Source organism: Heptranchias perlo, chromosome 35 (assembly GCF_035084215.1).
Source record: "Heptranchias perlo isolate sHepPer1 chromosome 35, sHepPer1.hap1, whole genome shotgun sequence".
NCBI classification, from domain to species: Eukaryota; Metazoa; Chordata; class Chondrichthyes; order Hexanchiformes; family Hexanchidae; genus Heptranchias; species Heptranchias perlo.
Genome location: NC_090359.1, coordinates 28,764,676 through 28,791,260, shown reverse-complemented (window position 1 = coordinate 28,791,260; position 26,585 = coordinate 28,764,676). Strand labels below are relative to the sequence as shown.

Sequence of the window (26,585 nt, the reverse complement as noted above, 5' to 3'; positions counted from 1 at the left end):
GGGACCCCCTGATCCCCGATATTGGGACCCCCTGATCCCCGATACTGGGACCCCCTGATCCCCGATATTGGGACCCCCTGATCCCCGATATTGGGACCCCCCTGATCCCCGATACTGGGACCCCCTGATCCCCGATACTGGGACCCCCTGATCCCCGATATTGGGACCCCCTGATCCCGGGACCCCCCGATCACCGATACTGACCCCCCTGATCCCAGGGCCCCCCTGATCCCCGATATTGGGACCCCCCGATCACCGATACTGACCCCCCTGATCCCGGGACCCCCATAATCCCCAATACTGGGACTCCCCTGATCCCTGATACTGGGATCCCCCCAACCCTGATACTGGGACCCCTCCTGATCCCTGATACTGGGACCCCCGATCCCCGATTCTGGGACCCCCCTGATCTCGGGACCACCCGATCCCCGATACTGGGACCCCTGATCCCCGATATTGGGACCCCGTGATCCCCGATACTGGGACCCCCGATCCCCGATTCTGGGACCCCCCTGATCTCGGACCCCCCCGATCCCCGATACTGACCCCCCTGATCCCCGGACCCCCCGATCCCCGATACTGGGACCCCTGATATTGGGACCCCGTGATCCCCGATACTGACCCCCCTGATCCCCAGACCCCCTGATCCCCGATACTGGGACTCCCCCCGATCCCCGATACTGGGACCCCTGATATTGGGACCCCGTGATCCCCGATACTGGGACCCCCCGATCCCCGATACTGACCCCCCCTGATCCCCGGACCCCCTGATCCCCGATACTGGGACTCCCCCCGATCCCCGATCCTGGGACCCCCAATGTCGTCCACGTCCCCGCACCTTTCCCCCCACCCTCTGATTTTTTTTGCTGTGCCGATGATCTCTCACTCCCTCCCGCCCCCCACCTCTCTGATTCGCGGATCCTCTCCCCCCACCCTCCCCCCCCCACAGCCTGTCACTCTGGCTGCCTGGAGAGGGGGAGACCCAGAAGTTGAGATCCTCACCTTCAGTTGAGTTGCGATCGCACTCAATTCGCTTCCGGGTTCCCCGCGCGAATATCCGCGGACCCGGGGGAAGCCGGCTCGGAGTAAAACTCGTTCCCCAAGAGTTTGTAGGAGAGTCAGGGCATCCTAGCCCCCCCCCTCCCTTTGACCCCACCCACCCCCGCGAGGAAGAAGATTGGAAGGTTACCAGAATGTTCTTGTGTCCTGTGATTCTCAATTAAATTAATAACCTCCCGGCAAGTCCAGCTCACTGGATCGTTATTTCACACATAAATATCAGAATTACATTTGGGACACATGAGCATGAATCAGACCTTAAAGGGGAGTTTATTTTATATCTGAGGATCAATATTCCCAGCGTGCAATACCTATTACCTCTGGTGACGTGCCTCTCCCCCCCGCTCCCCACCCCCCCTTGCTGGGGTTCAGGTTCCATGGCCCCGATCACCCTCCTGTACCCCGCCCAGGCGTGAGCCTCAACAGCGATTGTCGGCAGGCTATTCCATCATGGGGTGAGTCACATCCAGGCACACACTCCATCCAGTAGGAGTCGCTGGAGATTGATCCAGTGCAGGCACTGCCACCCTCCCTTGCCCGGGGGACGTTTAAACCTCACGGTACCTCCCCTCCCGCTGACCCCTACCCCCCTATCCAGGCTCGGCAATGGTTAGATAGAATTATATCAAATGTACAGCACAGAAACAGGCCATTCGGCCCCACTGGTCTATCCCGGTGTTTATGCTCCACACGAGCCTCCTCCCTCCCTACTTCATCTCACCCTATCTCCATATCCTTCTATTCCTTTCTCCCTCATGTGTTTATCCGGCTTCCCCTTAAATCCATCTACACTATTCACCTCAACCACTCCTTGTGGGAGTGAGTTCCACATTCTCACCACTCTCTGGGTAAAGAAGTTTCTCCTGAATTCCCTATTGGATTTATTAGTGACTATCTTATATTTATGGCCCCAAGTTCTGGTCTCCCCCACAAGTGGAAACATCTTCTCTACGTCTACCCTATCAAACCCTTTCATAATCTTAAAGACCTCGATCAGGTCACCCCTCAGTCTTCTCTTTTCCAGGGAAAAGAGCCCCAGCCTGTTCAGCCTTTCCTGATAGGTATAACCTCTCAGTTCTGGGTATCATCCCTGTGAATCTATTTTGCACCTTCCCCAGTGCCTCGATATCCTTTCTATAATTTGGAGACCTCTCTCGGCCGTGCACTGAGGCAAGAAGATGGAGTTGACCCGTTCCTATTGACTGGTCCTCACCTGTATCGCTGGAGCTCAGCAGTTCGCAAATCTTTCTCTTGGTGTTGATGATGGAGTTGGATCTGGACTTCACGTAGGGACTGACGCAGACTGCAGCCCTCCCATTGGGAATATGGAAAACCTCAGCCATAAACTGGGACAGCAGCAGCAGGCAGTCAGCGACCTCCACGCAGTCTGTCTCACAGTATATTAGCCCGAGCACCGTGGGGCTGAATGCTTTACATCGCTTCTTCACATCCTTCAGAATCTCCTTCACCACCACTCTGTTCTCCGGGCTTTTCAGATACTCGAGTCGGAAGACAAACAACACGAGCCTCGAGGTGACGGACCGCGATCCGGGACGCCCGGCTAGAGCCCTCGCAGGCCCAGCCTCGAGCTCGTCCGTCCCGGTGGCAGGTCGTGATCCGAACTCCCGCCAGCCCTCCCGCTCCCCCTCCTCGTTCAGCTCCCCGCGGGAACGCTGAGGTCGTGTGAAGAGTTCCTGGGCCAGCTCACGGCAGAGCAGCCCCCCCTCCCCGGGGGGCTTGCTGTCCTTGCAGAACTCTCCCACCAGCAGGATGGTTTCCCTCCCTCCCAGCCGCTCCACCAGCCGCTGGAAGTCCTTCTCGATCCCCTCCGCCATCTCCTCCAGGGAACACTCAGCCGTCTCCTCCATCCCCTCAGAGCCGGACTCTGACACCCAGAGCACACTGGATTCTCGGGACCTCCTCCCCACCACCCGTTGCTCTGTCAGAAGATCAGTCTGTGAGATAGCCACGCTCCCGAAAGAAAATAGGTCAGATAGTCGATCGATCAGTCCCATTTTATTCTCCTTTCTTCCCATTTGTCCTCTCGTTTGCTCGTGTCCAGATGCCCTTTGTATAAGCGCTGTTACCAGATTAATCATATTTGTGTTTCTCTTCATCTAATCTGCGCAGTCTGGGTTCTGTTAATCATTGGCAGGACCAAATCCTAGCCTTTCCCCTTTTGACCTTCAACTCCTGTGACTCTGCATTATTCACTGGCTCTGTCCAATTCAATTCAGGGAATGGCAGATGAAAATCCCAGAAATACCCTTACTGTCCCTCTGATTATTTTCCCCCTTTCCCTTCCAATTTTGCTGCCTCCTCTCCTGATACCTACAAATGTAGGAATTGATGGGTAGCAAAAGACCATCTGATCCTGATCAAGCTAAAGGTAAATCACTAAAAGTAGCGACACAGGTTAATAAGGCCATAAAAAAGGCAAACCCAGCACTGGGGTTCGTTTCGAGAGGGGTAGAATTGAAAAGCAGAGAAGTTATGTCAAACTTGTATAGAACCTTGGTTAGTCCACACTCGGAGTATTGCATGCAGTTCTGGTCTCCATATTATAAAAAGGATATAGAGGCACTGGAGAAGGTGCAAAAAAGATTCACAAGGATGATACCAGAACTGAGAGGTTGTAAGCATCAGGAAAGGCTGAACAGGCTGAGACTCTTTTCCCTAGAAAGGAGAAGACTGAGGGGTGACCTGATAGAGGTTTTTAAGATAATGAAAGGGTTTGATAGGGTAGACGTAGAGAAGATGTTTCCACTTGTGGGGGAGACCAGAACTAGGGGCCATAAATATAAGATAGTCACTAATAAATCCAATAGGGAATTCAGGAGAAACTTCTTCACCCAGAGAGTGGTGAGAATGTGGAACTCGCTCCCACAAGGAGTAGTTGAGGTGAATAGTGTAGATGGATTTAAGGGGAAGCTGGATAAACACATGAGGGAGAAAGGAATAGAAGGGTATGCTGATAGGGTGAGATGAAGTAGGGAGGGAGGAGGCTTGTGTGGAGCGTAAACCATCAGTCTACTCTCAATCATCAGCAAAGTGATGGAAGGTGTCGTCGACAGTGCTCTCAAGCAGCACTTACTCACCAATAACCTGCTCACCGATGCTCAGTTTGGGTTCCGCCAGGACCACTCGGCTCCAGACCTCATTACAGCCTTGGTCCAAACATGGACAAAAGAGCTGAATTCCAGAGGTGAGGTGAGTGACTGCCCTTGACATCAAGGCAGCATTTGACCAAGTGTGGCATCAAGGAGCCCGAGTAAAATTGAACTCAATGGGAATCAGGGGCAAAACCCTCCAGTGGCTGGAGTCATGCCTAGCACAAAGGAAGATGGTAGTGGTTGTTGGAGGCCAATCATCTCAGCCCCAGGACATTGCTGCAGGAGTTCCTCATGGCAGTGTCCTAGGCCCAACCATCTTCAGCTGCTTCATCAATGACCTTCCCTCCATCATAAGGTCAAAAATGGGGATGTTCGCTGATGATTGCACAGTGTTCAGTTCCATTCGCAACCCCTCAGATAATGAAGCAGTCCGTGCCCGCATGCAGCAAGACCTGGACAACATCCAGGCTACGGCTGATAAGTGGCAAGTAACATTCGTGCCAGACAAGTGCCAGGCAATGATCATCTCCAACAAGAGAGAGTCTAACCACCTCCCCTTGACATTCAACGGCATTACCATTGCCGAATTCCCCACCATCAACATCCTGGGGGTCACCATTGACCAGAAACTTAACTGGACCAGCCATATAAATATAGTGGCTACAAGAGCAGGTCAGAGGCTGGGTATTCTGCGGCGAGTGACTCACCTCCTGACTCCCCAAAGCCTTTCCACCATCTACAAGGCACAAGTCAGGAGAGTGATGGAATACTCTCCACTTGCCTGGATGAGTGCAGCTCCAACTACACTCAAGAAGCTCGACACCATCCAGGATAAAGCAGCCCGCTTGATTGGCACCCCATCCACCACCCTAAACATTCACTCCCTTCACCACCGGCGCACTGTGGCTGCAGTGTGTACCATCCACAGGATGCACTGCAGCAACTCGCCAAGGCTTCTTCGATAGCACCTCCCAAACCCGCGACCTCTACCACCTAGAAGGACAAGGGCAGCAGGCACATGGGAACAACACCACCTGCACGTTCCCCTCCAAGTCACACACCATCCCGACTTGGAAATATATCGCCGTTCCTTCATCGTCGCTGGGTCAAAATCCTGGAACTCCCTTCCTAACAGCACTGTGGGAGAACCTTCACCACACGGACTGCAGCGGTTCAAGAAGGCGGCTCACCACCACCTTCTCGAGGGCAATTGGGGATGGGCAATAAATGCCGGCCTCGCCAGCGACGCCCACACCCCGTGAATATATTTTTAAAAAATCGGCATAGACCAGTTGGGCCGAATGGCCTGTTTCTGTTCTGTAGACTCGATGTAACTCGATGTAAGCCTGCCCCACACCAAGACTGCTGGAGCATCACGTGTCCGACATTTACCCCTCCCACCCCCAGCCCCCAGCCCTCTCCCCAACCTCGCAGGCGGGTAATCTTCTGGGAGAGGCAAAATCAGAAAAACCCCAGGGCTATTAAAGGAAAAAATACTCTGTAAAATTCCTCTCCGACCCCCCCTCAGGCGCTCGAAGCCAGTCCAGGAGATCACACGGACCGAGTGTTATCTATAAAGACGCTTACCTTCTATATGAGGCGATCTCTGCCCCAGTCAGGAACTGGTCCAGCTCCCTCTTGGAGGCAGAGAGTCGGCACCCACCACACCAGCCGACAATGTGTTCCAGAGGCTCACTCCTCTCTGGGGAAAGAGACGCCCAACACCCAGTCTATTCCTACTCATGCGTCGTTCAAACTCACATCCTCTGGTCCTCCCCAACCTGTTAAACTGGAATCTGACTCTCTCTGGGACACCGTTCCGTTTCCGGAGGCTCCAGCACCCCTCTGGTGCCTCATCCGGTCTGCCCACGTGTGAGCCCAGAGAGCCAGTCTCCGGGTCTGCTCACCAGGGGCTATGCTGGCTCCACCCAATTCTTCAAAAAGCAGGCTGATCGACCACAAGGGCATCGCCTTCCAGCCCAATCCTGTTGCCGCCCACATTCCGCAGGGGGTACAAGAATCATAGAATGATACAGCACAGGGAGGAGGCCATTCGGCCCATCGTGCCTGTGGCGGCTCTTTGAAAGAGCTATCCAATTAGTCCCACTCCCCCCCTGCTCTTTCCCCATAACCCTGCAAATTTCTCCCCTTCAAGTATTTATCCAATTCCCTTTTGAAAGTTATTATTGAATCTGCTTCCACCGCCCTTTCAGGCAGCGCATTCCAGATCAGAATGTAAATCAAATGTCTCCTCATTTCTCTCACCACTAGAGTAAGAATTCTGGTTGATTCCCAACACCCCCCCACCCCTGCCCAGCTCAGGGACCCTGAGGCCAATCACTGCACTCTCACTGCTGCCCTGGCACAGACCAGGCCTCTGACCTGGGCCTTTCCTGCTCTGCAATGCCCCAGTGGCTGTGAACTGACTCAGTGAGCCATTGAGGCCCAAAGGCCCTGCAGCCCTTTAACCAGGAGCGCAGCAGGTCACCTCCTCTTGCAGCATGGTGTAATTCTCTGTTTTCTTTTTTTTTGCTGGGTGCAGCGTTTTTTGGTCGGGAGGGGCAAGTGCTGGTCCAAAATATCGGAAGGAAGGAGGGCAGGAAGGTCTTGCTTTTATATTATGCCTTCCCAAAGCGCTTTACAGCCAATGAAGTACTTTTCTGAAGTGTGGTCACTGTTGTAATGTAGGAAACGCGGCAGCCAATTTGTGCACAGCAAGATCCCACAAACAGCAATGGATTAACGAGCAGATCATCTGGTTTTTTTTAGTGATGTTGGTTGGGGGATAAATATCGGCCCCAGGGCACCGGGGAGAACTCCCCCCTGCTCTTCTTCGAAATAGTGGCCCCTGAGAGGGCCGACTGTGTGAAAATTGGCTGCCACGTTTCCTACATTACAACAGTTTCTACGCTGGCTGTAAAGTGATTCAGGATGTTCCGAGGACGTGAAAGGAGTGATAAAAATGCAAGTTCTTTCCTTTCCTTTGGGAACTGAGGAAATGCTGGAAAACAAATGGGTGAGAAAATTCCTTTAAAAAAAGTCACAGCCCCTCCAAAAACAAATACAAATGTTTTTTTTCTAAATGAGAACATAATGACATAGAGTTAACGACTAGCAAAATAAAAAATAAATAACACAGTAATCAGCTCCCTGCTTTGTGTTATTTTAGGGATTATGTGGATCTGGGAGTGTTGCCCAGTCAGCTTTCAGATGCTGTGTTGTTACTTGTCCCACTGGACTGATGATATGCAGCTTGGATTCGATCCAGAAGACACAGAATCCAGTCACAGTCGAGGGGACTCTCTGTGCTCTGTGAGGGGGTCCCCCTCTCTATCTCCACCCAGCGTGGGCTTCCTGCTCTTTCAGCAAAAGGGCCCGTTCCACCTCATTCTATTTAATTCTTCCTTCCCTAACGCTTCTTACGAACAGAAGCCTCTCTGCGGCAGTCTCCCCTTCTGCCTTGAAGGTGCTGACTCTCACTGAGGTTCAGGTCCCCTCCTCTCCTGAAGGTGCTGACTCAGGGCAAATACAGGGAAAAATGTGTAGCCTACAGGGAAATCTAGGCTGATGTGTCTTACCATGCCAGTTTAGCTGTCAGCACTGTCTCAAGGGCGAGAAGGCAGGGGATAACTGGACCCCAGCACCACATGTAATTCTGTCACCATTTTAAAATCCTATGTGGTGGCCCTGTGTTACTGAGTGTAACGCTGCATAAGGTGTCACACCAAGTCATCACCCCCTGCGCTCGCTGACTTACCCCCGGTCCGGCAGTGCCTCCGTTTCAAAATTCTGATCCTTGTTTTCAAATCCCTCCATGGTCCTCGCCCCCCTCCCTATCTCTGTAACCTCCTCCATGGCCCTCGCCCCCCTCCCTATCTCTGTAACCTCCTCCATGGCCCTCGCCCCCCTCCCTATCTCTGTAACCTCCTCCATGGCCCTCGCCCCCCTCCCTATCTCTGTAACCTCCTCCATGGCCCTCGCCCCCCCTCCCTATCTCTGTAACCTCCTCCATGGTCCTCGCCCCCCTTCCTATCTCTGTAACCTCCTCCATGGCCCTCGCCCTCCTCCCTATCTCTGTAACCTCCACCATGGCCCTCGCCCTCCTCCCTATCTCTGTAACCTCCTCCAGCCCCTACAACCCTCCGAGATCTCTGCGCTCCTCCAGTTCTGGCCTCTTGCGCATCCCCCGATTCCCATCGCTCCACCATTGGCGGCCGTGCCTTCAGCTGCCTGGGCCCTAAGCTCTGGAATTCCCTCCCTAAACCTCTCCGCCTCTCTCTCTCCTCCTTAAAACCTGCCTCTTTGACCAAGCTTTTGGTCACCTGTCCCAATATCACCTTATGTGGCTCGGTGTCAATTTTGCCTGTGAAGCGCCTCGGGAGGTTTTACTATGTTACAGGCGCTGTGTAAATGCAGGCTGTCGTTGTACGTGAACTCGTCGTGCTGTAATTCCGGCCTCCTGTCAGCGGCGGAGCTCGGCCATTTATAAATGGGGACGCTGTAATTTATAATCGAGAAGTTGACAGGGAGTGAGTGCAGATGAAAGGTGTTTACTGTCGCACAGATTATAAATCATTCCCTGATCTGAGGGCATCTTAAAGGGGCATTGGGGTAAAGGGCCAGATAAACTGACCTCTGACTTTCTGCTCCCTACCTGGGATGGTGCCTTTAAGCAGGAATGATTGACAGGCAAGCGCTGGGCGTGGTTTGAGAGGCAGGGGCTGGTCCAATGGGAATGAGCAGCATTCAGGGGAGGGGCGGGTCCATGTTTGATAGACAGGAGCTGGTCCAATAGGAATGAGCAGCGTTCAGGGGAGGGGCGGGACCATGTTTGATAGACAGGAGCTGGTCCAATAGGAATGAGCAGCGTTCAGGGGAGGGGCGGGACCATGTTTGACAGGCAGGCGCTGGTCCAATGGGAATGAGCAGCATTCAGGGGAGGGGCGGGTCCATGTTTGATAGACAGGAGCTGGTCCAATAGGAATGAGCAGCGTTCAGGGGAGGAGCGGGACCATGTTTAACAGGCAGGGGCTGGTCCAATGGGAATGAACAACGTTCAGGGGAGGGGCGGGACCATGTCTGACAGGCAGGGGCTGGTCCAATGGGAACGTGCAGCGTTCAGGAGAGGGCAGGGACCGCGTTTGATAGACAGGGGCTGGTCCAATGGGGGGGAGCGGCGTCGCGGCGGAGGGGCGGGGATATGCAGATAAGGTCCCGCCTCCCGCGGGTAGTTAAGGGCCGGTTTCCGGTTCCGCTTTTCTTGCCTCTCTGGAAGTCCGGCGGCGAAGATGGTGGCGAAGCAGCGAATCCGAATGGCGAACGAGAAGCACAGTAAAAACATCACCCAGCGCGGTAACGTGGCGCGGAGCACCGTGAGTAGCCGCCCAGTGCCCGCCCGCCCGCCGCCATTACCCGCCGCCCCGCCGCCCGCACTAATTCTGTTTACGTGGCCGACTCCGACGTGCTCGGTGGAGACGTCATGACGCAACCGGCTGATTGACGTCCCGCCTGGTCCAACCGGCTGCCGGCGCGCCGCCTCTGATTGGCGGAGGTGGACGTCAGTCAGGCGGTGTGGCCTCCCGCCCCCCGCCGTGTCAGCCAATAGAGCCGTTAGTGGGCGGGGCCTCCGCTCGTTGGGGCGGGGGGCGGGGCTAACTCTCAGTGCCACCTCAGCATGGAGCTGGTGCCTGGGCTTCAACCCCAGCACTGGGGGGGGAGAGGGGGAGGGAGGAGGGGGTGGAGGGGGTCATGCAACAAGTGGGGGGGGGAAAGGGGGGAAGAGGAGGAGGAGGGGGCCATGCAACAAGTAGGGGGAAAGGGGAGGGAGGAGGAGGGGGCCATGCAACAAGTGGAGGGGGGAAGAGGAGGAGGAGGGGGCCATGCAACAAGTAGGGGGAAAGGGGAGGGAGGAGGAGGGGGCCATGCAACAAGTGGGGGGGGGGGAAAGGGGGGAAGAGGAGGAGGAGGGGGCCATGCAACAAGTAGGGGGAAAGGGGAGGGAGGAGGAGGGGGCCATGCAACAAGTGGGGGGGGGAAAGGGAGGGAGGAGGAGGGGGCCATGCAACAAGTGGGGGGGGGAAAGGGAGGGAGGAGGAGGAGGGGGCCATGCAACAAGTTGGGGGGGGGATGGGGGAAAGGGAGGGGTGAGGAGAAGGAGGGAAGAGGAGGAGGGGGCCATGCAACAAGTGGGGGGGGGGGGGAAATGAGGAGAAGGGGGGGAAGAGGAGGAGGGGGCCATGCAACAAGTGGGAGGAAGGGGGAAAAGGGTGGGGAGGGGGAGGGGAAAGGGGAGGATGGAGGGGGGCATGCACAGACCCAAAACACATTGCAATATCTGCATCAGAGTCAAAAAGCTCCCGTTTATATATCACCTTTCACCGCCACCAGAGAGCTTCGCAGCCAATGAAGTATGTTTTTGAAGCGTAGGAAATGCGGCAGCCAATTTGCGCACAGCAAGATCCCACAAACAGCAATGTGATAATGACCCGATCATCTGTTTTTAGTGATGTTGGTTGAGGGATAAATATCGGCCCCAGGACACCGGGGAGAACTCCCCCCTGCTCTTCTTCGAAATAGAGGCCGCGGGATCTTTTACGTCCACCCGAGAGGGCGGACGGGGCCTCGGTTTAACGTCTCATCCAAAAGACGGCACCTCCAATGGCGCAGTGCTCCCTCCGGCACTGGGAGAGTCAGCCTGTATTTTGGGCTCAAATCTTTGGACTGGGACTTGAACCCACGGCCTTCTGACTCCGAGATGAGAGCGCGCTCCCCACTGAGCCGCCTCCTCTCAGCCTTCCCGTTATGAGGTTCCCTCCTAGGAACAGGAGGAGACCATTCAGCCTGGCACAGCCCGGCACTGACACGATTGGCCAAATGGCCTCCTTCAGTGCCGTAAATTTTCTATGTTTCTGTCCCAGCACTCTCTCGGATCATGGCTGATCTGCACATCGACTCTATTTACCCGCCTTTGCTCCACGTCCCGTGATAGTCCCAGCCGGGGCTCAGTGGGTATCTCACTCTCGCCTCTCAGTCAGAAGGTCACGGCTTCAAATCCCACTGCAGGGACTTGAGCACAGGATCCAGGCGGATGCTCCCAGTGCTGTGTCTGTCTCTGTGGGCGGGTGTCTGTGCCTGTGCTTGGAGGGAGGGGGAAGACACTATTGACGTTCTCTTTTCTTGTTTTCCAGAGGCCGCTACAGGAGGAGAAGGCACCAGTGGCCCCCTGGTTGTTGGCGCTGTTTGTGTTTGTGGTGTGTGGATCAGGTGTGTATGTTTTGACTGTTCCGACACGGTGTCTGTCAGCACTTCAGGAGTAAAGTGTGTGATTATTTTTTCTCTTGGTTTAAGGTGTTTTAAAAGAATCATAGAATGATACAGCGTAGAAGGAGGCCATTCGGCCCATCGTGCCTGTGCTGGCTCTTTGAAAGATCGATTCATTTAGTCCCACTCCCCTGCTCTTTCCCCACGGCCCTACAAATTTCTCCTTTTCAAGTATTTATCCAATTCCCTTTTGGAAGGACTGTCATTTAGCAATGAAATTTCCACCGGTCGTTCACCAGGACCATTTTTAAAATTCATTGAGGATGCGGGCATCACTGGCGAGGCCGGCATTTATTGCCCATCCCTAATTGCCCCTTGAGAAGGTGGTGGTGAGCCGCCTTCTTGAACCGCTGCAGTCCGTGTGGTGACGGTTCTCCCACAGTGCTGTTAGGAAGGGAGTTCCAGGATTTTGACCCAGCGACGATGAAGGAACGGCGATATATTTCCAAGTCGGGATGGTGTGTGACTTGGAGGGGAACGTGCAGGTGGTGTTGTTCCCATGTGCCTGCTGCTCTTGTCCTTCTCGGTGGTAGAGGTCGCGGGTTTGGGAGGTGCTGTTGGAAAACTTACCTCAAGTGTGACACCAAAGAAAGTGACTTCATTGACGAACGTCTCGCCGCTCCCTCTGGGCTGGATTTGAACCCAGGGGTGACTCCTGGTGTCTGACCCCCCCCACCACCTCCCCGATACTCGTAATGGCAGCTGAGCTCTTTGAATTCAGTGTTGATTGTGGGCGGTTTTATGTGCTACGGACTCCTTCCACAAGAACTAGTTTGAAACGGGCTCAGTGTTCTTCGATGTGACCAAAGAGGTGACTGGGGTGGGGCGGAGGTGTATGAGAGCCCAGGTCACTAAGGTGAAAGGGCAAAGTGTACTCGGGCTAATCCATCCAGTGCTGTTTACAACGGCCCTTCACCAGCCAGTGGATGATGCTTTTACTTGTAGGGGTGAGGAAGGTGAGAGTAACGAGACTGTGGGCTTGGAGCAGATTCTGGTGAGATTTCCTCTGGTTCTAATATTTGTTTGTTTCATTTCCCCCTTTGCAGCGATTTTCCAGATTATTCAGAGTATCCGGATGGGAGCCTGATGGACGGTCCGGACACTGGGAGCAGTTTTCCTCACAGCAATGGTTATATTTGTTTTCTGATTCCTGATTTTTTTTGGACTGCACATGGAAACCTCTTGTCTTACGGACTTGTGGACACAAAACCAGAACCTGCAATCAGTATTTCCTAGCAATAAGCAAGAAGGGTGCACCTTGTCGACTGCTATATATATAAATATATATATTATATAAATTATAGAGAATTAAAGCAATGCTAATTCCTCTGACCACTGCACTGGTAATTTGAGCTGTGTTTACGGTACCCAGCAGCACGCATTCCAGCCGTTTGGTAAGGTTTGGTTTTACTGACTGTTTATCCCTATCTCTGTAACCACCCCTTTCCCCCCCCTTCCCCACTAACTAGTACTTAACTAGTAGTACTGCACACGCCTGCTCGGGGAGCCCTGAAAATGCAGCTGTTTTTTTTAAACTGTGCCCAGGGTTGATTCGGACTCTGCCCTGTGTTGTGACCCTTGCCTGGGCTGTTCACTGCTCAGAAGCCCTCCCTCCCCCCAATAGCCAATCAATCTTTTTACACTTTTTTAAACGTCTTCTATTTTGAAGAGATAAGTGAGACGGACTTTGAAGGAATGAGATTTGCTTTTTTTTTTAAACCTTCCAGATGTGCCCCGGTTATTTTGCATTCGCTCCTGTGTGAAGGGAGATGGCTGGCACGCAATTTTCACACTTTTTCTGTTCTTGTCTGTATCTTAAAGAAAATGGGAACATGGTACAAAATAATCGTGTAGATCACTGGGTCACTGACGAGTATCTGACCCGTGCATCTTGGTGTCCTGATCTAGCAGCGAGATAGCAGACCCTCCAGGCAGGACTATCACTGACCCCATTCCTGAGTGGAGTGTTGGACCCAGCTTCCAGGGACAGTGAGTGCTGGTTCTGTACAGATTCATGAATTTATGGAGGACACCTTCTTTCTTTTAGCTGCAAAGAGCTTTGGGATGTCCTGAGGTCATGTAAGGTGCTATATAAATGCAAGTTCTTCCCCACCCCATGTGCAGTGGGCCATCCCCTTTTCTATGGTGTTGAGCTAGAATGTAACGTGAGCCACCCATTGGGGACCAATCCCCCAGCGACAGTCACTTTCCACGATGAGTAACTGAGCCATGCTGATGGGGTAGGTCCAGCTCTGATCTCCCAGTCTGACAGCCAGCCCGGCCCATCACCATCACTATCACAATCAGTCTTCGTATCAGATTCGTTCTGGACACTGCATGTTCACCCTGTTCTGCACAGAAGCACCAGCTACCCCTAACTGGTAATCTCACTCGGGTCAATGCATGGTCATTGCAGGAGATGGGACATCATCACACTGTTGGGCGTTCTTTTGCTTATTCTTGGGAGAGTGTAGAGGGAGCTTTACTCTGTATCTAACCCGTGCTGTACCTGCCCTGGGAGTGTTTGATGGGACAGTGTAGAGGGAGCTTTACTCTGTATCTAACCTGTGCTGTACCTGCCCTGGGAGTGTTTGATGGGACAGTGTGGAGGGAGCTTTACTCTGTATCTAACCCTGTACCTGCCCTGGGAGTGTTTGATGGGACAGTGTAGAGGGAGCTTTACTCTGTATCTAACCCTGTACCTGCCCTGGGAGTGTTTGATGGAACAGTGTAGAGGGAGCTTTACTCTGTATCTAACCCTGTACCTGCCCTGGGAGTGTTTGATGGGACAGTGGAGAGGGAGCTTTACTCTGTATCTAACCCGTGCTGTACCTGCCCTGGGAGTGTTTGATGGAACAGTGTAGAGGGAGCTTTACTCTGTATCTAACCCGTGCTGTACCTGCCCTGGGAGTGTTTGATGGGACAGTGTAGAGGGAGCTTTACTCTGTATCTAACCCTGTACCTGCCCTGGGAGTGTTTGATGGGACAGTGTAGAGGGAGCTTTACTCTGTATCTAACCCGTGCTGTACCTGCCCTGGGAGTGTTTGATGGTTGATTATAAACCAAATGTTTTTTTTAAATGAGAGCGTGCCTTGGACTTGTTTGGTCCCAGGAGTAATTGAAATGTGTTGTTGAACCAGTGGGTTTTTTTTGTGCTCATCAGTGAGGGATGTGATTGTACAGTTCGTGGAAATCTTTGCATTTCCGACACTCAGTGTGAAGCTTACCCAGTTCAGGTGTAGCGCAGCCTGGTGCAGCGTTAAGCTCCCTCTGTTCTATCCTAACAATGTTACTCTGCCTCCAGAAACCCGAGAGTACCCTTCACTGCAGCAGTGTTACTTTTCTCTGTTTCCCACACCAGCCACCCGGTGACCTCTGTGTGTTTAATTAGGGGGCGGTGTGGGATTGGAGGCTGACTTTCCCTCCCTCCCCCCTCGCAAGCACATTGGATCCTAACCATACTGATATCACATTGGCCCCTTGGCAGAATGAGGAGACTTGTATAACAGTCAGTCTGGGCTGAGGCGAAAGATCCTTGTCTTGCTGAGCGAGAGGCCCGTGTCTAACCTGCTGGGTCACCCCAGCTCTGTCCTCTCCCCGTGAGGGATCGTTGTTTCAGGACAGGCTGCTGTGCTCGGGACCAGGGGAGAGTTGGTTGTCCTTTCGTCCCTCCCTTTAAACCCCAAGTCGAGCCTGGACTGAGTTTAGGCTTTGAAAGTCTCCAGGTTTTTTCCTTTGTTGTATCCTGGTCTGCCACCAAGGAACTGCAGTCTGTTGCTATAATCGGGATCCCCAGATTGGTCTCCTGAATCACAGAGGAATATCTGAGAACGTAGCAAACGACCACACCCTTCGAACCCTGCTGCAGTTTGACTTGCCTGAGTGCCAGTGTATCTCGGGCATTCCAACACGACCTTGACGTTTGTGGAATTGTGATAAACGGACGGTAAATTAAGTTACACACTTAAGAGTAGAGATTTCCCATGCCTCCCGCTGCTACCCCTCCCTCAGTATCGGGGTCACGGGAGAGCAGAGTTACTGCCACCTCTCGTGCTGCTCGTTACAGATCCACAAAGCTCTTGTCGAGTTTTTAAAAGCAGGCAGAAGCCTGGGAATGGCACAACGCAGGAGGCAGCTAATGTGAGGAAAGTTCGGGGAGAGGGGTTGCTCCAATGCTGCTGGGATTCCCGGTGTTGTAGCCTGTAGTTGGGAAGCGCGAGAACGTTCTCCGTCCAGTTGTCAGAGATTGCTGTCACACAGTGCCCATCGCACGGACTATTGGGTCACTCGTACACAGAGTGCCTGCTTACAATTGGTTCACGGAATAATCGCCTAATCTTAAAAAAAAAATACCAATAAAACCCACACTGGTTACTTTCTGTGGTGACTCAGCTTGGCATTTTGTTTCGATTGTTAAATTTGAGTTCATGTACTATGGAAAGTGAAATTTGTACACGCTGTTTTGGAAATCCTGTAAAGTTGTATTTTAACAGCAATAAAAGTGTATCTCATTGTAAAATCGAGTGGGTTTTTGATTAATAAACCAGCTGCCTGGGCTCACGTCAGCTCACACCATTGGCGGCCGTGCTTTGAGCACACTCGTCCCGCTGCTCTTTCTCCCCCGCCCCCCCACTTTTGCTCTTTCTCCCCCGCCCCCCCACTTTTGCTCTTTCTCCCCCGCCCCCCCACTTTTGCTCTTTCTCCCCCGCCCCCCCACTTTTGCTCTTTCTCCCCCGCCCCCCCACTTTTGCTCTTTCTCCCCCGCCCCCCCACTTTTGCTCTTTCTCCCCCGCCCCCCCACTTTTGCTCTTTCTCCCCCGCCCCCCCACTTTTGCTCTTTCTCCCCCGCCCCCCCACTTTTGCTCTTTCTCCCCCGCCCCCCCACTTTTGCTCTTTCTCCCCCGCCCCCCCACTTTTGCTCTTTCTCCCCCGCCCCCCCACTTTTGCTCTTTCTCCCCCGCCCCCCCACTTTTGCTCTTTCTCCCCCGCCCCCCCACTTTTGCTCTTTCTCCCCCGCCCCCCCACTTTTGCTCTTTCTCCCCCGCCCCCCCACTTTTGCTCTTTCTCCCCGCCCCCCCACTTTTGCTCTTTCTCCCCCGCCCCCCCACTTTTGCTCTTTCTCCCCCGCCCCCCCACTTTTGCTCTTTCTCCCCCGCCCCCCCACTTTTGCTCTTTCTCCCCCCGCCCCCCCACTTTTGCTCTTTCTCCCCCCGCCCCCCCACTTTTGCTCTTTCTCCCCCCGCCCCCCCACTTTTGCTCTTTCTCCCCCCGCCCCCCCCACTTTTGCTCTTTCTCCCCCCGCCCCCCCCTTTTGCTCTTTCTCCCCCCCCCCCCTTTTGCTCTTTCTTCCCCCCCCCCCCTTTTGCTCTTTCTTCCCCCCCCCCCCTTTTGCTCTTTCTCCCCCCCCCCCTTTTGCTCTTTCTCCCCCCCCCCCCCTTTTGCTCTTTCTCCCCCCCCCCCCTTTTGCTCTTTCTCCCCCCCCCCCCTTTTGCTCTTTCTTCCCCCCCCCCTTTTGCTCTTTCTTCCCCCCCCCTTTTGCTCTTTCTTCCCCCCCCCCTTTTGCTCTTTCTTCCCCCCCCCTTTTGCTCTTTCTTCCCCCCCCCTTTTGCTCTTTCTTCCCCCCCCCTTTTGCTCTTTCTTCCCCCCCCCTTTTGCTCTTTCTTCCCCCCCCCTTTTGCTCTTTCTTCCCCCCCCCCCCTTTTGCTCTTTCTTCCCCCCCCCTTTTGCTCTTTCTTCCCCCCCCCCTTTTGCTCTTTCTTCCCCCCCCCCTTTTGCTCTTTCTTCCCCCCCCCCCTTTTGCTCTTTCTTCCCCCCCCCCCTTTTGCTCTTTCTTCCCCCCCCCCTTTTGCTCTTTCTTCCCCCCCCCCCTTTTGCTCTTTCTTCCCCCCCCCCTTTGCTCTTTCTTCCCCCCCCCCTTTTGCTCTTTCTTCCCCCCCCCCTTTTGCTCTTTCTTCCCCCCCACTTTTTGCTCTTTCTTCCCCCCCCCTTTTTGCTCTTTCTTCCCCCCCCCCTTTTTGCTCTTTCTTCCCCCCCCCCTTTTTGCTCTTTCTTCCCCCCCCCCTTTTTGCTCTTTCTTCCCCCCCCCCTTTTTGCTCTTTCTTCCCCCCCCCCTTTTTGCTCTTTCTTCCCCCCCCCTTTTTGCTCTTTCTTCCCCCCCCCTTTTTGCTCTTTCTTCCCCCCCCCCCTTTTTGCTCTTTCTTCCCCCCCCCCTTTTTGCTCTTTCTTCCCCCCCCCCTTTTTGCTCTTTCTTCCCCCCCCCCTTTTTGCTCTTTCTTCCCCCCCCCCTTTTTGCTCTTTCTTCCCCCCCCCCCCTTTTTGCTCTTTCTTCCCCCCCCCCCCTTTTTGCTCTTTCTTCCCCCCCCCCTTTTTGCTCTTTCTTCCCCCCCCTTTCTTTTTCTCCCCCCCCCCTTTCTTTTTCTCCCCCCCCTTTCTTTTTCTCCCCCCCCTTTCTTTTTCTCCCCCCCTTTCTTTTTCTCCCCCCCTTTCTTTTTCTCCCCCCCTTTCTGTTTCTCCCCCCCCCCTTTCTGTTTCTCCCCCCCCCTTTCTGTTTCTCCCCCCCTTTCTTTTTCTCCCCCCCTTTCTTTTTCTCCCCCTCCCCCTTTCTTTTTCTCCTCCCCCCCCCTTTCTTTTTCTCCTCCCCCCCCCCCCTTTCTTTTTCTCCTCCCCCCCCCCTTTCTTTTTCTCCCCCCCCCTTCTTTTTCTCTCCCCTCCCCCTTCTTTTTCTCCCCCCCCCCTTCTTTTTCTCCCCCCCCCTTTCTTTTTCTCCCCCCCCCCCCTTTCTTTTTCTCCCCCCCCCCCTTTCTTTTTCTCCCCCCCCCCTTTCTTTTTCTCCCCCCCCCCTTTCTTTTTCTCCCCCCCCCCTTTCTTTTTCTCCCCCCCCCCCCCTTTCTTTTTCTCCCCCCCCCCTTTCTTTTTCTCCCCCCCCCCCTTTCTTTTTCTCCCCCCCCCCCCTTTCTTTTTCTCCCCCCCCACCCCCCTTTCTTTTTCTCCCCCAGCCCAGCCCACCCCCTCTGCCTCTCCACCTCCCTCCTGTTTTAGAGCCCCTCCTGTAAAACCCACTGACGGCACTTTGGGAAGCAAAGAAGTTGGTTGGTGCGTAAGAGTTTCTCGGCAGTACGGCCTGGAGCTGGGACGTGCAAAACTGAGGGGCTGCAATGCCAGCGCTGGTGGGAGGACGCAATTACAATGTGACACGTTTACATAGGGAGTTTCCATTATCATGAAATTACATCGAATCCACAGCTGAGAAACAGGCCATTCGGCCTAACTGGCTCATGCTGGTGTTTATGCTCCACACGAGCCTCCTCCAACCCCTCTTCATCTAACCCTATCGGCATATCCTTCTGTTCCTTTCTCCTTCGTGCCTATCTGGCTTCCCCTTAAATGCACCATACAGTACAGAAGGAGGCTATGGGGCCCATTGTGCCTCTTTGGAAGAGCTTATTTAGTTATAAATAGAAAAATAAGGAATTTATAATGGAGAAAGTTGACACAAAAAAGGTGTCAGATTTTTAATAGATTATAGATAGATGGACAGTTACCCTCCCAAACATTAACCCCTCTCCTCTCTTTCAGAGGCAGCATTTTGCGTTTTCAGTTCAGATTTTACGGCTTTCACAGTTTTTTTTAATCTGAAAATATTTTGTATTTTTAAAAACGAGTAGAGTGGCAGCTGGAACACAGAAAGTGAGATCTTAAAACCAGGAAAAGCAACTGTACGGGTCGACACCGGCCACGGGCTGCAGGGAGCGCTGCAGCGGGAGGACCTCACGAGTCCTCCGAGAGAGCGGGAGGACCTCGCGAGTCCTCCGAGAGTGCGGGGGGGAGGAGGAGGAGGAAGGAGGAAGGTCTCCTCTTGCTGGTTCCGTTCACTTGTCGTCATTTAGGCCCAGGCTCGGGAGCGGGCTAAAGTGGCGAGAGCGGCGGTTCGAGAGCGGTTTACAGGCGGATCGGCGGCAGCAGGGGCTCGGGTTACCTCAGGCCCCGGGCTTTCTCGCTCATATCCACCGAGTGCGGCTGCAATTTGAGCGGTTCGATTGAATTTTTTTTTTAAGCGCTATTGTCCGGAGGCGGGAAGGCGACCGTGGCGTGGCGGGGCCCGGGGGAGAGGCAGAGTCCGAGGCTCGGGGCCTGAGGGCGGGCGGGGGCTGCTGGGCCGCATGGCCTGTTTCTGTGCTGTAAAATTCTGTGTTAAGTCCAACAAGTCTCGATCAAAACCCCCTTATTATAGGAGATAAAGCGCCTGAGGGGTTAAAGTCATTCGAACCCATAGCGGGGTGAGGGTGGGAATTAAAGCTCCCCCCTCCCACCCCCCTCCAGAATTGTCCTTTAGGTTTAATTGCAGCCAGTTATTGTGGAGGCAAGATTACTTCCCTTTAATGGGATTCCACCCTCCCATTATAAATTTCTATGTCCACATTTATAATGGGAACTGCCTATGTAAACGTCACGCTGTAATTATAGCCTCCCGCCAGTGCTGGCGCTGCAGCGTGCCCTGGAACTGCCTATGTAAACGTCACGCTGTAATTATAGCCCCCCGCCAGTGCCGGCGCTGCAGCATGCCCTGGAACTGCCTATGTAAACGTCACGCTGTAAATATAGCCTCCCGCCAGTGCTGGCGCTGCAGCGTGCCCTAGAACTGCCTATGTAAACGTCACGCTGTAAATATAGCCTCCCACCAGTGCTGGCGCTGCAGCGTGCCCTAGAACTGCCTATGTAAACGTCATGGTGTAATTCCAGCCTCCCGCTGGTGCTGCAGCGTGCCCTGGAACTGTCTATGTAAACGTCACGCTGTAAATATAGTCTCCCGTCAGTGCTGGTGCTGCAGTGTGCCCTGGAACTGCCTATGTAAACGTCACGCTGTAATTCCAGCCTCCCGCCAGTGCTGGAGCTGCAGCGTGCCCTGGAACTGCCTATGTAAACGTCACGCTGTAATTCCAGCCTCCCACCACTGCGTTTGCATCTCCCGGCTCCTCTGCTTTTACTGCAGTCCACCCTGCTCCGATTATCCCCCACCTTCTAACACTTGATCTTTACTCCCGTTTGTTTTCTTATATAGAACATAAAGTGCCAGAACCATGGGAGACAGCGATGACGAGTACGATCGGCGCCGCAGGGATAAATTCCGCCGAGAAAGGAGCGACTACGACCGATCCCGAGAGCGGGATGACAGGCGACGGGACGACTGGAACGACAGGTTGGGGTGGGATCTTCCTCTACAGTCAATGTCGCTCTGATTCACACAACTGCAGCACCTGACGGGTGTGAACAGTTACACCAAAAGAAAGAAACAACTTGCATTTATATAGCACCTTTCACAACCTCAGGACGTCCCAAAGCGCTTGACAGCCAATAAAGTTCTTTTAAAGGGTAGTCACTGTTGTAATGTAGGAAATGGGGCAGCCAATTTGCGCACAAAGAGCAGAGAGTCGGTGTGTGTGGGACCCGCACCCCAGTGAGAGTCGGTGTGTGTGGGACCCGCACCCCAGTGAGAGTCGGTGTGTGTGGGACCCGCACCCCAGTGAGAGTCGGTGTGTGTGGGACCCGCACCCCAGTGAGAGTCGGTGTGTGTGGGACCCGCACCCCAGTGAGAGTCGGTGTGTGTGGGACCCGCACCCCAGTGAGAGTCGGTGTGTGTGGGACCCGTACCCCAGTGAGAGTCGGTGTGTGTGGGACCCGCACCCCAGTGAGAGTCGGTGTGTGTGGGACCCGCACCCCAGTGAGAGTCGGTGTGTGTGGGACCCGCACCCCAGTGAGAGTCGGTGTGTGTGGGACCCGTACCCCAGTGAGAGTCGGTGTGTGTGGGACCCGCACCCCAGTGAGAGTCGGTGTGTGTGGGACCCGCACCCCAGTGAGAGTCGGTGTGTGTGGGACCCGCACCCCAGTGAGAGTCGGTGTCTGTGGATAAGTTTTAGATTGCTTTAACAAAAAGCTAGCATGGATAAATGGGCCGATGACTGTAAAGCTCTGGTTCTGTGGTGGTTCCAGGTTTTAGTGCTGGTGAATTACGAATTTCACACATTGTATTGTATTGAAGTGTGATTTTAATTTTCTGATATAATGGCCCTGATGCAGTGACCGGGTCGGGGGGTAATATTACAGGTGGCAAGGACACCCTCCCCAAGCTGGCAGCATCCTCTTTCAATATCCAGACCGTTCTCCAGTTACGCCATCAGGGCCCGCTCTGTTATTTTAACAGGAGGCCTGTGGTGGGGAGGTGAGGGGTGCAGTGACGGATATCCCAGGAGGCCAAACCTGCTGGAAACTGGATCGAGGGTCACGAGACCCAGCAAAGAAAGTTTTAAAAAGAACGTTTTTTTAGTTTCCTCGTGGGCCAAGAGTAGAAGGACGGTCCAATGGGCTCTCGGAAACCTTGGGCTTCTCTTGCCCCGGGCTTCTACCCCCGCCCCCGTCCAGAGTCCGGAGCCTCCAGCCACTGGAATACCCGCCTGCCGGACAGGCCGTGATATCTGCCCAGTCCTGGTGGGAGTCGGGGCCTGAATATTAAAGTGAGGCCCGGGAGTTAAAATCTCTCCTGGTCTCGACCCGCCCTGGGCCCCCCCTCTCGCATGGTCCGATCCCGCCCCCTGCAGTAATACGAGCGGAGCTAAGTGACGGCACTGCAGTCGAGTGTGAGGAAGCCTCTCCGTGGCTCTGATCTGTGCTGTGGCTGGCCAAGAAAAGGCTGACCTCGCTCACTAATTGTGAGACTGAAATAGCTGAAAGCCCTTTGCTTTCCTTTCCTGTCAGAGAGTGGGACAGAGGGAGAGAGCGGCGGAGTCGAGAGTACAGAGACTATGACCGAGGGAGAAGAGAGCGGTTCTCTCCGCCTCGACACGACCTCAGCCCTCCACAGAAGAGAGTGCGGCGGGAATGGTGAGTGTTGGAGCTGTGCGGTAGGATTGTGTACTGCTGCTCATAAGCTGCCCTTTGATATAGCTGGCACCCCTCGCGCCTGCTTGTAGCCCGCCCCTCGCGCCTGCTTGCAGCCCGCCCCTCCTTACACATTGCGCCACAAAGCAAAACTTAAAAAGGGCTCGGCCTTTACACCGTTGGCCTGAGTGTGGTCGTGTACAGAAAGAAAGAAATGTACAGAAATCTGAAACCAGCTTCACTTGTGTCCTGGGATACGGTTAACATTAGGCTCCTTACTCTGTCCTGTTTTAAAGCAGGCAAGTCACCTTCGTATCCTGTTTTTAGCAGGTAGGTTCCTAAATTGTTCAAGGACACAAGAATATAAGAAATAGGAGGAGTAGGCCAGATGGACCCTCGAGCCTGCTCCACTTTCCCACCCTATCCCCATACCCCTTGATTCTCTTAGTGTCCAAAAATCTATCGATCTCAGTTTTGAATATATTTAATGACTCAGCATCCACAGCCCACTGGGGTAGAGAATTCCAAAGTTACACAACGCTCTGAGTGAAGAAATTTTTCCTTATCTCAGTCCTAAATGGCCGACCCCTTAACCTGAGACTACGACCTCCAGTTTAGAGCAGAGGTCATCAAACTGGGATCAGCAGGCCCTTGAGGGGGGGGGGGCCTGCAGGAGGTCCCTGGAGAGCTGTGAACTCGTCGGGTTTCAGGCTGCCTGCTTCACGGACCCAGCTCCTCGAGAATTTTGAATTTTATTTTATGTATTCATTGTCTTACTCGTCTGTTGATTAATAAGCCTGATGTAAATCTTTCCCTGTGAAAGGCTTGCTGATGTATTCTTTCTCTTAGGGATGACCACGGAGCAGATCCCTATCACACTGGCTATGAGATGCCATATGGTGGCGGGGGAGGTCCGAGTTACGGCCCTCCACAACCCTGGGGCCACCCTGATATTCACATGATGCAGCAGCACCACGGGATACCAATTCAGGCCAGGTGAGGCAGCTTCTCCTTGCTCTGTCCATCCTAATTACAACATAATGCTAAATGTTAGTCGGTGACAACACTGCAAGTATTCATTTTTATTTTCTGTTCATCGAGAAGGCTGTTTTTAAAAAAAAAAAGCATACGGGATCCTGGGCTTTATTAATGGAGGCATAGAGTACAAAAGCAAGGAAGTTATGCTAAACCTTTAAAAATCACTGGTTAGGCCTCAGCTGGAGTATTGTGTCCAATTCTGGGCACCGCACTTTAGGAAGGATGTCAAGGCCTTGGACAGGGAGCAGAGGAGATTTACCAGAATGGTCCCAGGGATGAGGGACTGAGTTATGTGGAGAGACTGGAGAAAATGGGGTCGTTCGTATTAGAACAAAGAAGGTTAAGGGGACTTTTAAGAGTTGTTCAAAGTCATGAGGGGTTTTGATAGAGTAAATAAGGAGAAACTGTTTCCAGTGGGAGAAGGGTCGGTAACCAGAGGACACAGATTTAAGGTAATTGGCAAAAAAAACCAGAGATAACTTGAAAATAAAATTATGCAGTGAGTTGTTATGATCTGGAATGTGCTGCCTGAAAGGGTGGTGGAAGCAGATTCAATAATAACTTTCAAATACTGGAAAAATACTTGAAGGGGAAAATTTTGCAGGTCCACGTAGAAAGAGCAGGGGCGTGGGATTAATTAGATAGGTATCACAGGCCCGATGGGCCAAATGGCCTCCTGTGCTCCATCGTTCCACCATTCGATGAGATGACAGGACCGTAATTGCAGCCTCTGGCCACTAGGTGGTGTGGTGGAATGAGTTTCTGAAGTGACTCCCAACTTCTCAGTCTCTCGCTCTCTGTCTGTGTCTCTCTCTCGCTCTCTGTCTGTGTCTCTCTCTCGCTCTCTGTCTGTGTCTCTCTCTCGCTCTCTGTCTGTGTCTCTCTCTCGCTCTCTGTCTGTGTCTCTCTCACTCTCTGTCTGTGTCTCTCTCTCGCTCTCTGTCTGTGTCTCTCTCTCGCTCTCTGTCTGTGTCTCTCTCTCGCTCTCTGTCTGTGTCTCTCTCTCGCTCTCTGTCTGTGTCTCTCTCTCGCTCTCTGTGTCTGTGTCTCTCTCTCTGTGTCTGTGTCTCTCTCTCTGTGTCTGTGTCTCTCTCGCTCTCTGTCTGTGTCTCTCTCTCGCTCTCTGTCTGTGTCTCTCTCTCGCTCTCTGTCTGTGTCTCTCTCTCGCTCTCTGTCTGTGTCTCTCTCTCTGTGTCTGTGTCTCTCTCTCGCTCTCTGTCTGTGTCTCTCTCTCTGTGTCTGTGTCTCTCTCTCGCTCTCTGTCTGTGTCTCTCTCTCGCTCTCTGTCTGTGTCTCTCTCTCGCTCTGTGTCTGTGTCTCTCTCTCGCTCTCTGTCTGTGTCTCTCTCTCGCTCTCTGTCTGTGTCTCTCTCTCGCTCTCTGTCTGTGTCTCTCTCTCGCTCTCTGTCTGTGTCTCTCTCTCGCTCTCTGTCTGTGTCTCTCTCTCGCTCTCTGTCTGTGTCTCTCTCTCGCTCTCTGTCTGTGTCTCTCTCTCGCTCTCTGTCTGTGTCTCTCTCTCGCTCTCTGTCTGTGTCTCTCTCTCGCTCTCTGTCTGTGTCTCTCTCTCGCTCTCTGTCTGTGTCTCTCTCTCGCTCTCTGTCTGTGTCTCTCTCTCGCTCTCTGTCTGTGTCTCTCTCTCGCTCTCTGTCTGTGTCTCTCTCTCGCTCTCTGTCTGTGTCTCTCTCTCGCTCTCTGTCTGTGTCTCTCTCTCGCTCTCTGTCTGTGTCTCTCTCTCGCTCTCTGTCTGTGTCTCTCTCTCGCTCTCTGTCTGTGTCTCTCTCTCGCTCTCTGTCTGTGTCTCTCGCTCTCTATCTGTGTCTCTCTCTCACTCTCTGTCTGTGTCTCTCTCTCGCTCTCTGTCTGTGTCTCTCTCTCGCTCTCTGTCTGTGTCTCTCTCTCGCTCTCTGTCTGTGTCTCTCTCTCGCTCTCTGTCTGTGTCTCTCTCTCCGTGTCTGTGTCTCTCTCTCGCTCTCTGTCTGTGTCTCTCTCTCGCTCTCTGTCTGTGTCTCTCTCTCTGTGTCTGTGTCTCTCTCTCGCTCTCTGTCTGTGTGTCTCTCTCTGTGTCTGTGTCTCTCTCTCGCTCTCTGTCTGTGTCTCTCTCTCGCTCTCTGTCTGTGTCTCTCTCTCGCTCTCTGTCTGTGTCTCTCTCTCGCTCTCTGTCTGTGTCTCTCTCTCGCTCTCTGTCTGTGTCTCTCTCTCGCTCTCTGTCTGTGTCTCGCTCTCTGTCTGTGTCTCTCTCTCGCTCTGTGTCTGTGTCTCTCTCTCGCTCTCTGTCTGTGTCTCTCTCTCGCTCTCTGTCTGTGTCTCTCTCTCTGTGTCTGTGTCTCTCTCTCGCTCTCTGTCTGTGTCTCTCTCTCTGTGTCTGTGTCTCTCTCTCGCTCTCTGTCTGTGTCTCTCTCTCGCTCTCTGTCTGTGTCTCTCTCTCGCTCTGTGTCTGTGTCTCTCTCTCGCTCTGTGTCTGTGTCTCTCTCTCGCTCTCTGTCTGTGTCTCTCTCTCGCTCTCTGTCTGTGTCTCTCTCTCGCTCTCTGTCCGTGTCTCTCTCTCGCTCTCTGCCCGTGTCTCTCGCTCGGTCCCTCTGCCCGTGTCTCTCGCTCGGTCCCTCTGCCCGTGTCTCTCGCTCGGTCCCTCTGCCCGTGTGTCTCGCTCGGTCCCTCTGCCCGTGTGTCTCGCTCGGTCCCTCTGCCCGTGTGTCTCGCTCGGTCCCTCTGCCCGTGTGTCTCGCTCGGTCCCTCTGCCCGTGTGTCTCGCTCGGTCCCTCTGCCCGTGTGTCTCGCTCGGTCCCTCTGCCCGTGTGTCTCGCTCGGTCCCTCTGCCCGTGTGTCTCGCTCGGTCCCTCTGCCCGTGTGTCTCGCTCGGTCCCTCTGCCCGTGTGTCTCGCTCGGTCCCTCTGCCCGTGTGTCTCGCTCGGTCCCTCTGCCCGTGTGTCTCGCTCGGTCCCTCTGCCCGTGTGTCTCGCTCGGTCCCTCTGCCCGTGTCTCTCGCTCGGTCCCTCTGCCCGTGTCTCTCGCTCGGTCCCTCTGCCCGTGTCTCTCGCTCGGTCCCTCTGCCCGTGTCTCTCGCTCGGTCCCTCTGCCCGTGTCTCTCGCTCGGTCCCTCTGCCCGTGTCTCTCGCTCGGTCCCTCTGCCCGTGTCTCTCGCTCGGTCCCTCTGCCCGTGTCTCTCGCTCGGTCCCTCTGCCCGTGT

At 53.9% G+C, this 26,585-nt stretch overlaps 2 protein-coding genes across 3 annotated transcripts in view; both read left to right on the top strand.

Moving 5' to 3' along the window:
• The first annotated feature begins 9,413 nt into the window (after positions 1-9,413).
• LOC137302553 (stress-associated endoplasmic reticulum protein 2) lies at positions 9,414-16,011 on the top strand. Its single transcript, XM_067972296.1, has 3 exons — positions 9,414-9,544; positions 11,360-11,435; positions 12,539-16,011. The coding sequence occupies exons 1-3, from the start codon at positions 9,461-9,463 to the stop codon at positions 12,577-12,579; spliced, it is 201 nt and encodes a 66-aa protein (XP_067828397.1). The 5' UTR covers positions 9,414-9,460; the 3' UTR covers positions 12,580-16,011.
• A 3,352-nt stretch (positions 16,012-19,363) lies between these two features.
• Positions 19,364-26,585, top strand: part of srrt (serrate RNA effector molecule homolog (Arabidopsis)) — a 61,396-nt gene continuing 54,174 nt past the window's right edge. The window contains exons 1-4 of one of the 2 annotated variants that reach the window (XM_067972295.1): positions 19,364-19,522; positions 20,551-20,688; positions 22,242-22,367; positions 23,214-23,360. In XM_067972295.1, the coding sequence (XP_067828396.1) occupies positions 20,570-20,688; positions 22,242-22,367; positions 23,214-23,360 (392 nt within the window). In that variant the 5' untranslated portion in view covers positions 19,364-19,522; positions 20,551-20,569. Of the gene's footprint in view, positions 19,523-20,550; positions 20,695-22,241; positions 22,368-23,213; positions 23,361-26,585 lie in introns of both variants that reach the window. The other variant, XM_067972294.1, reaches the window with a different exon arrangement.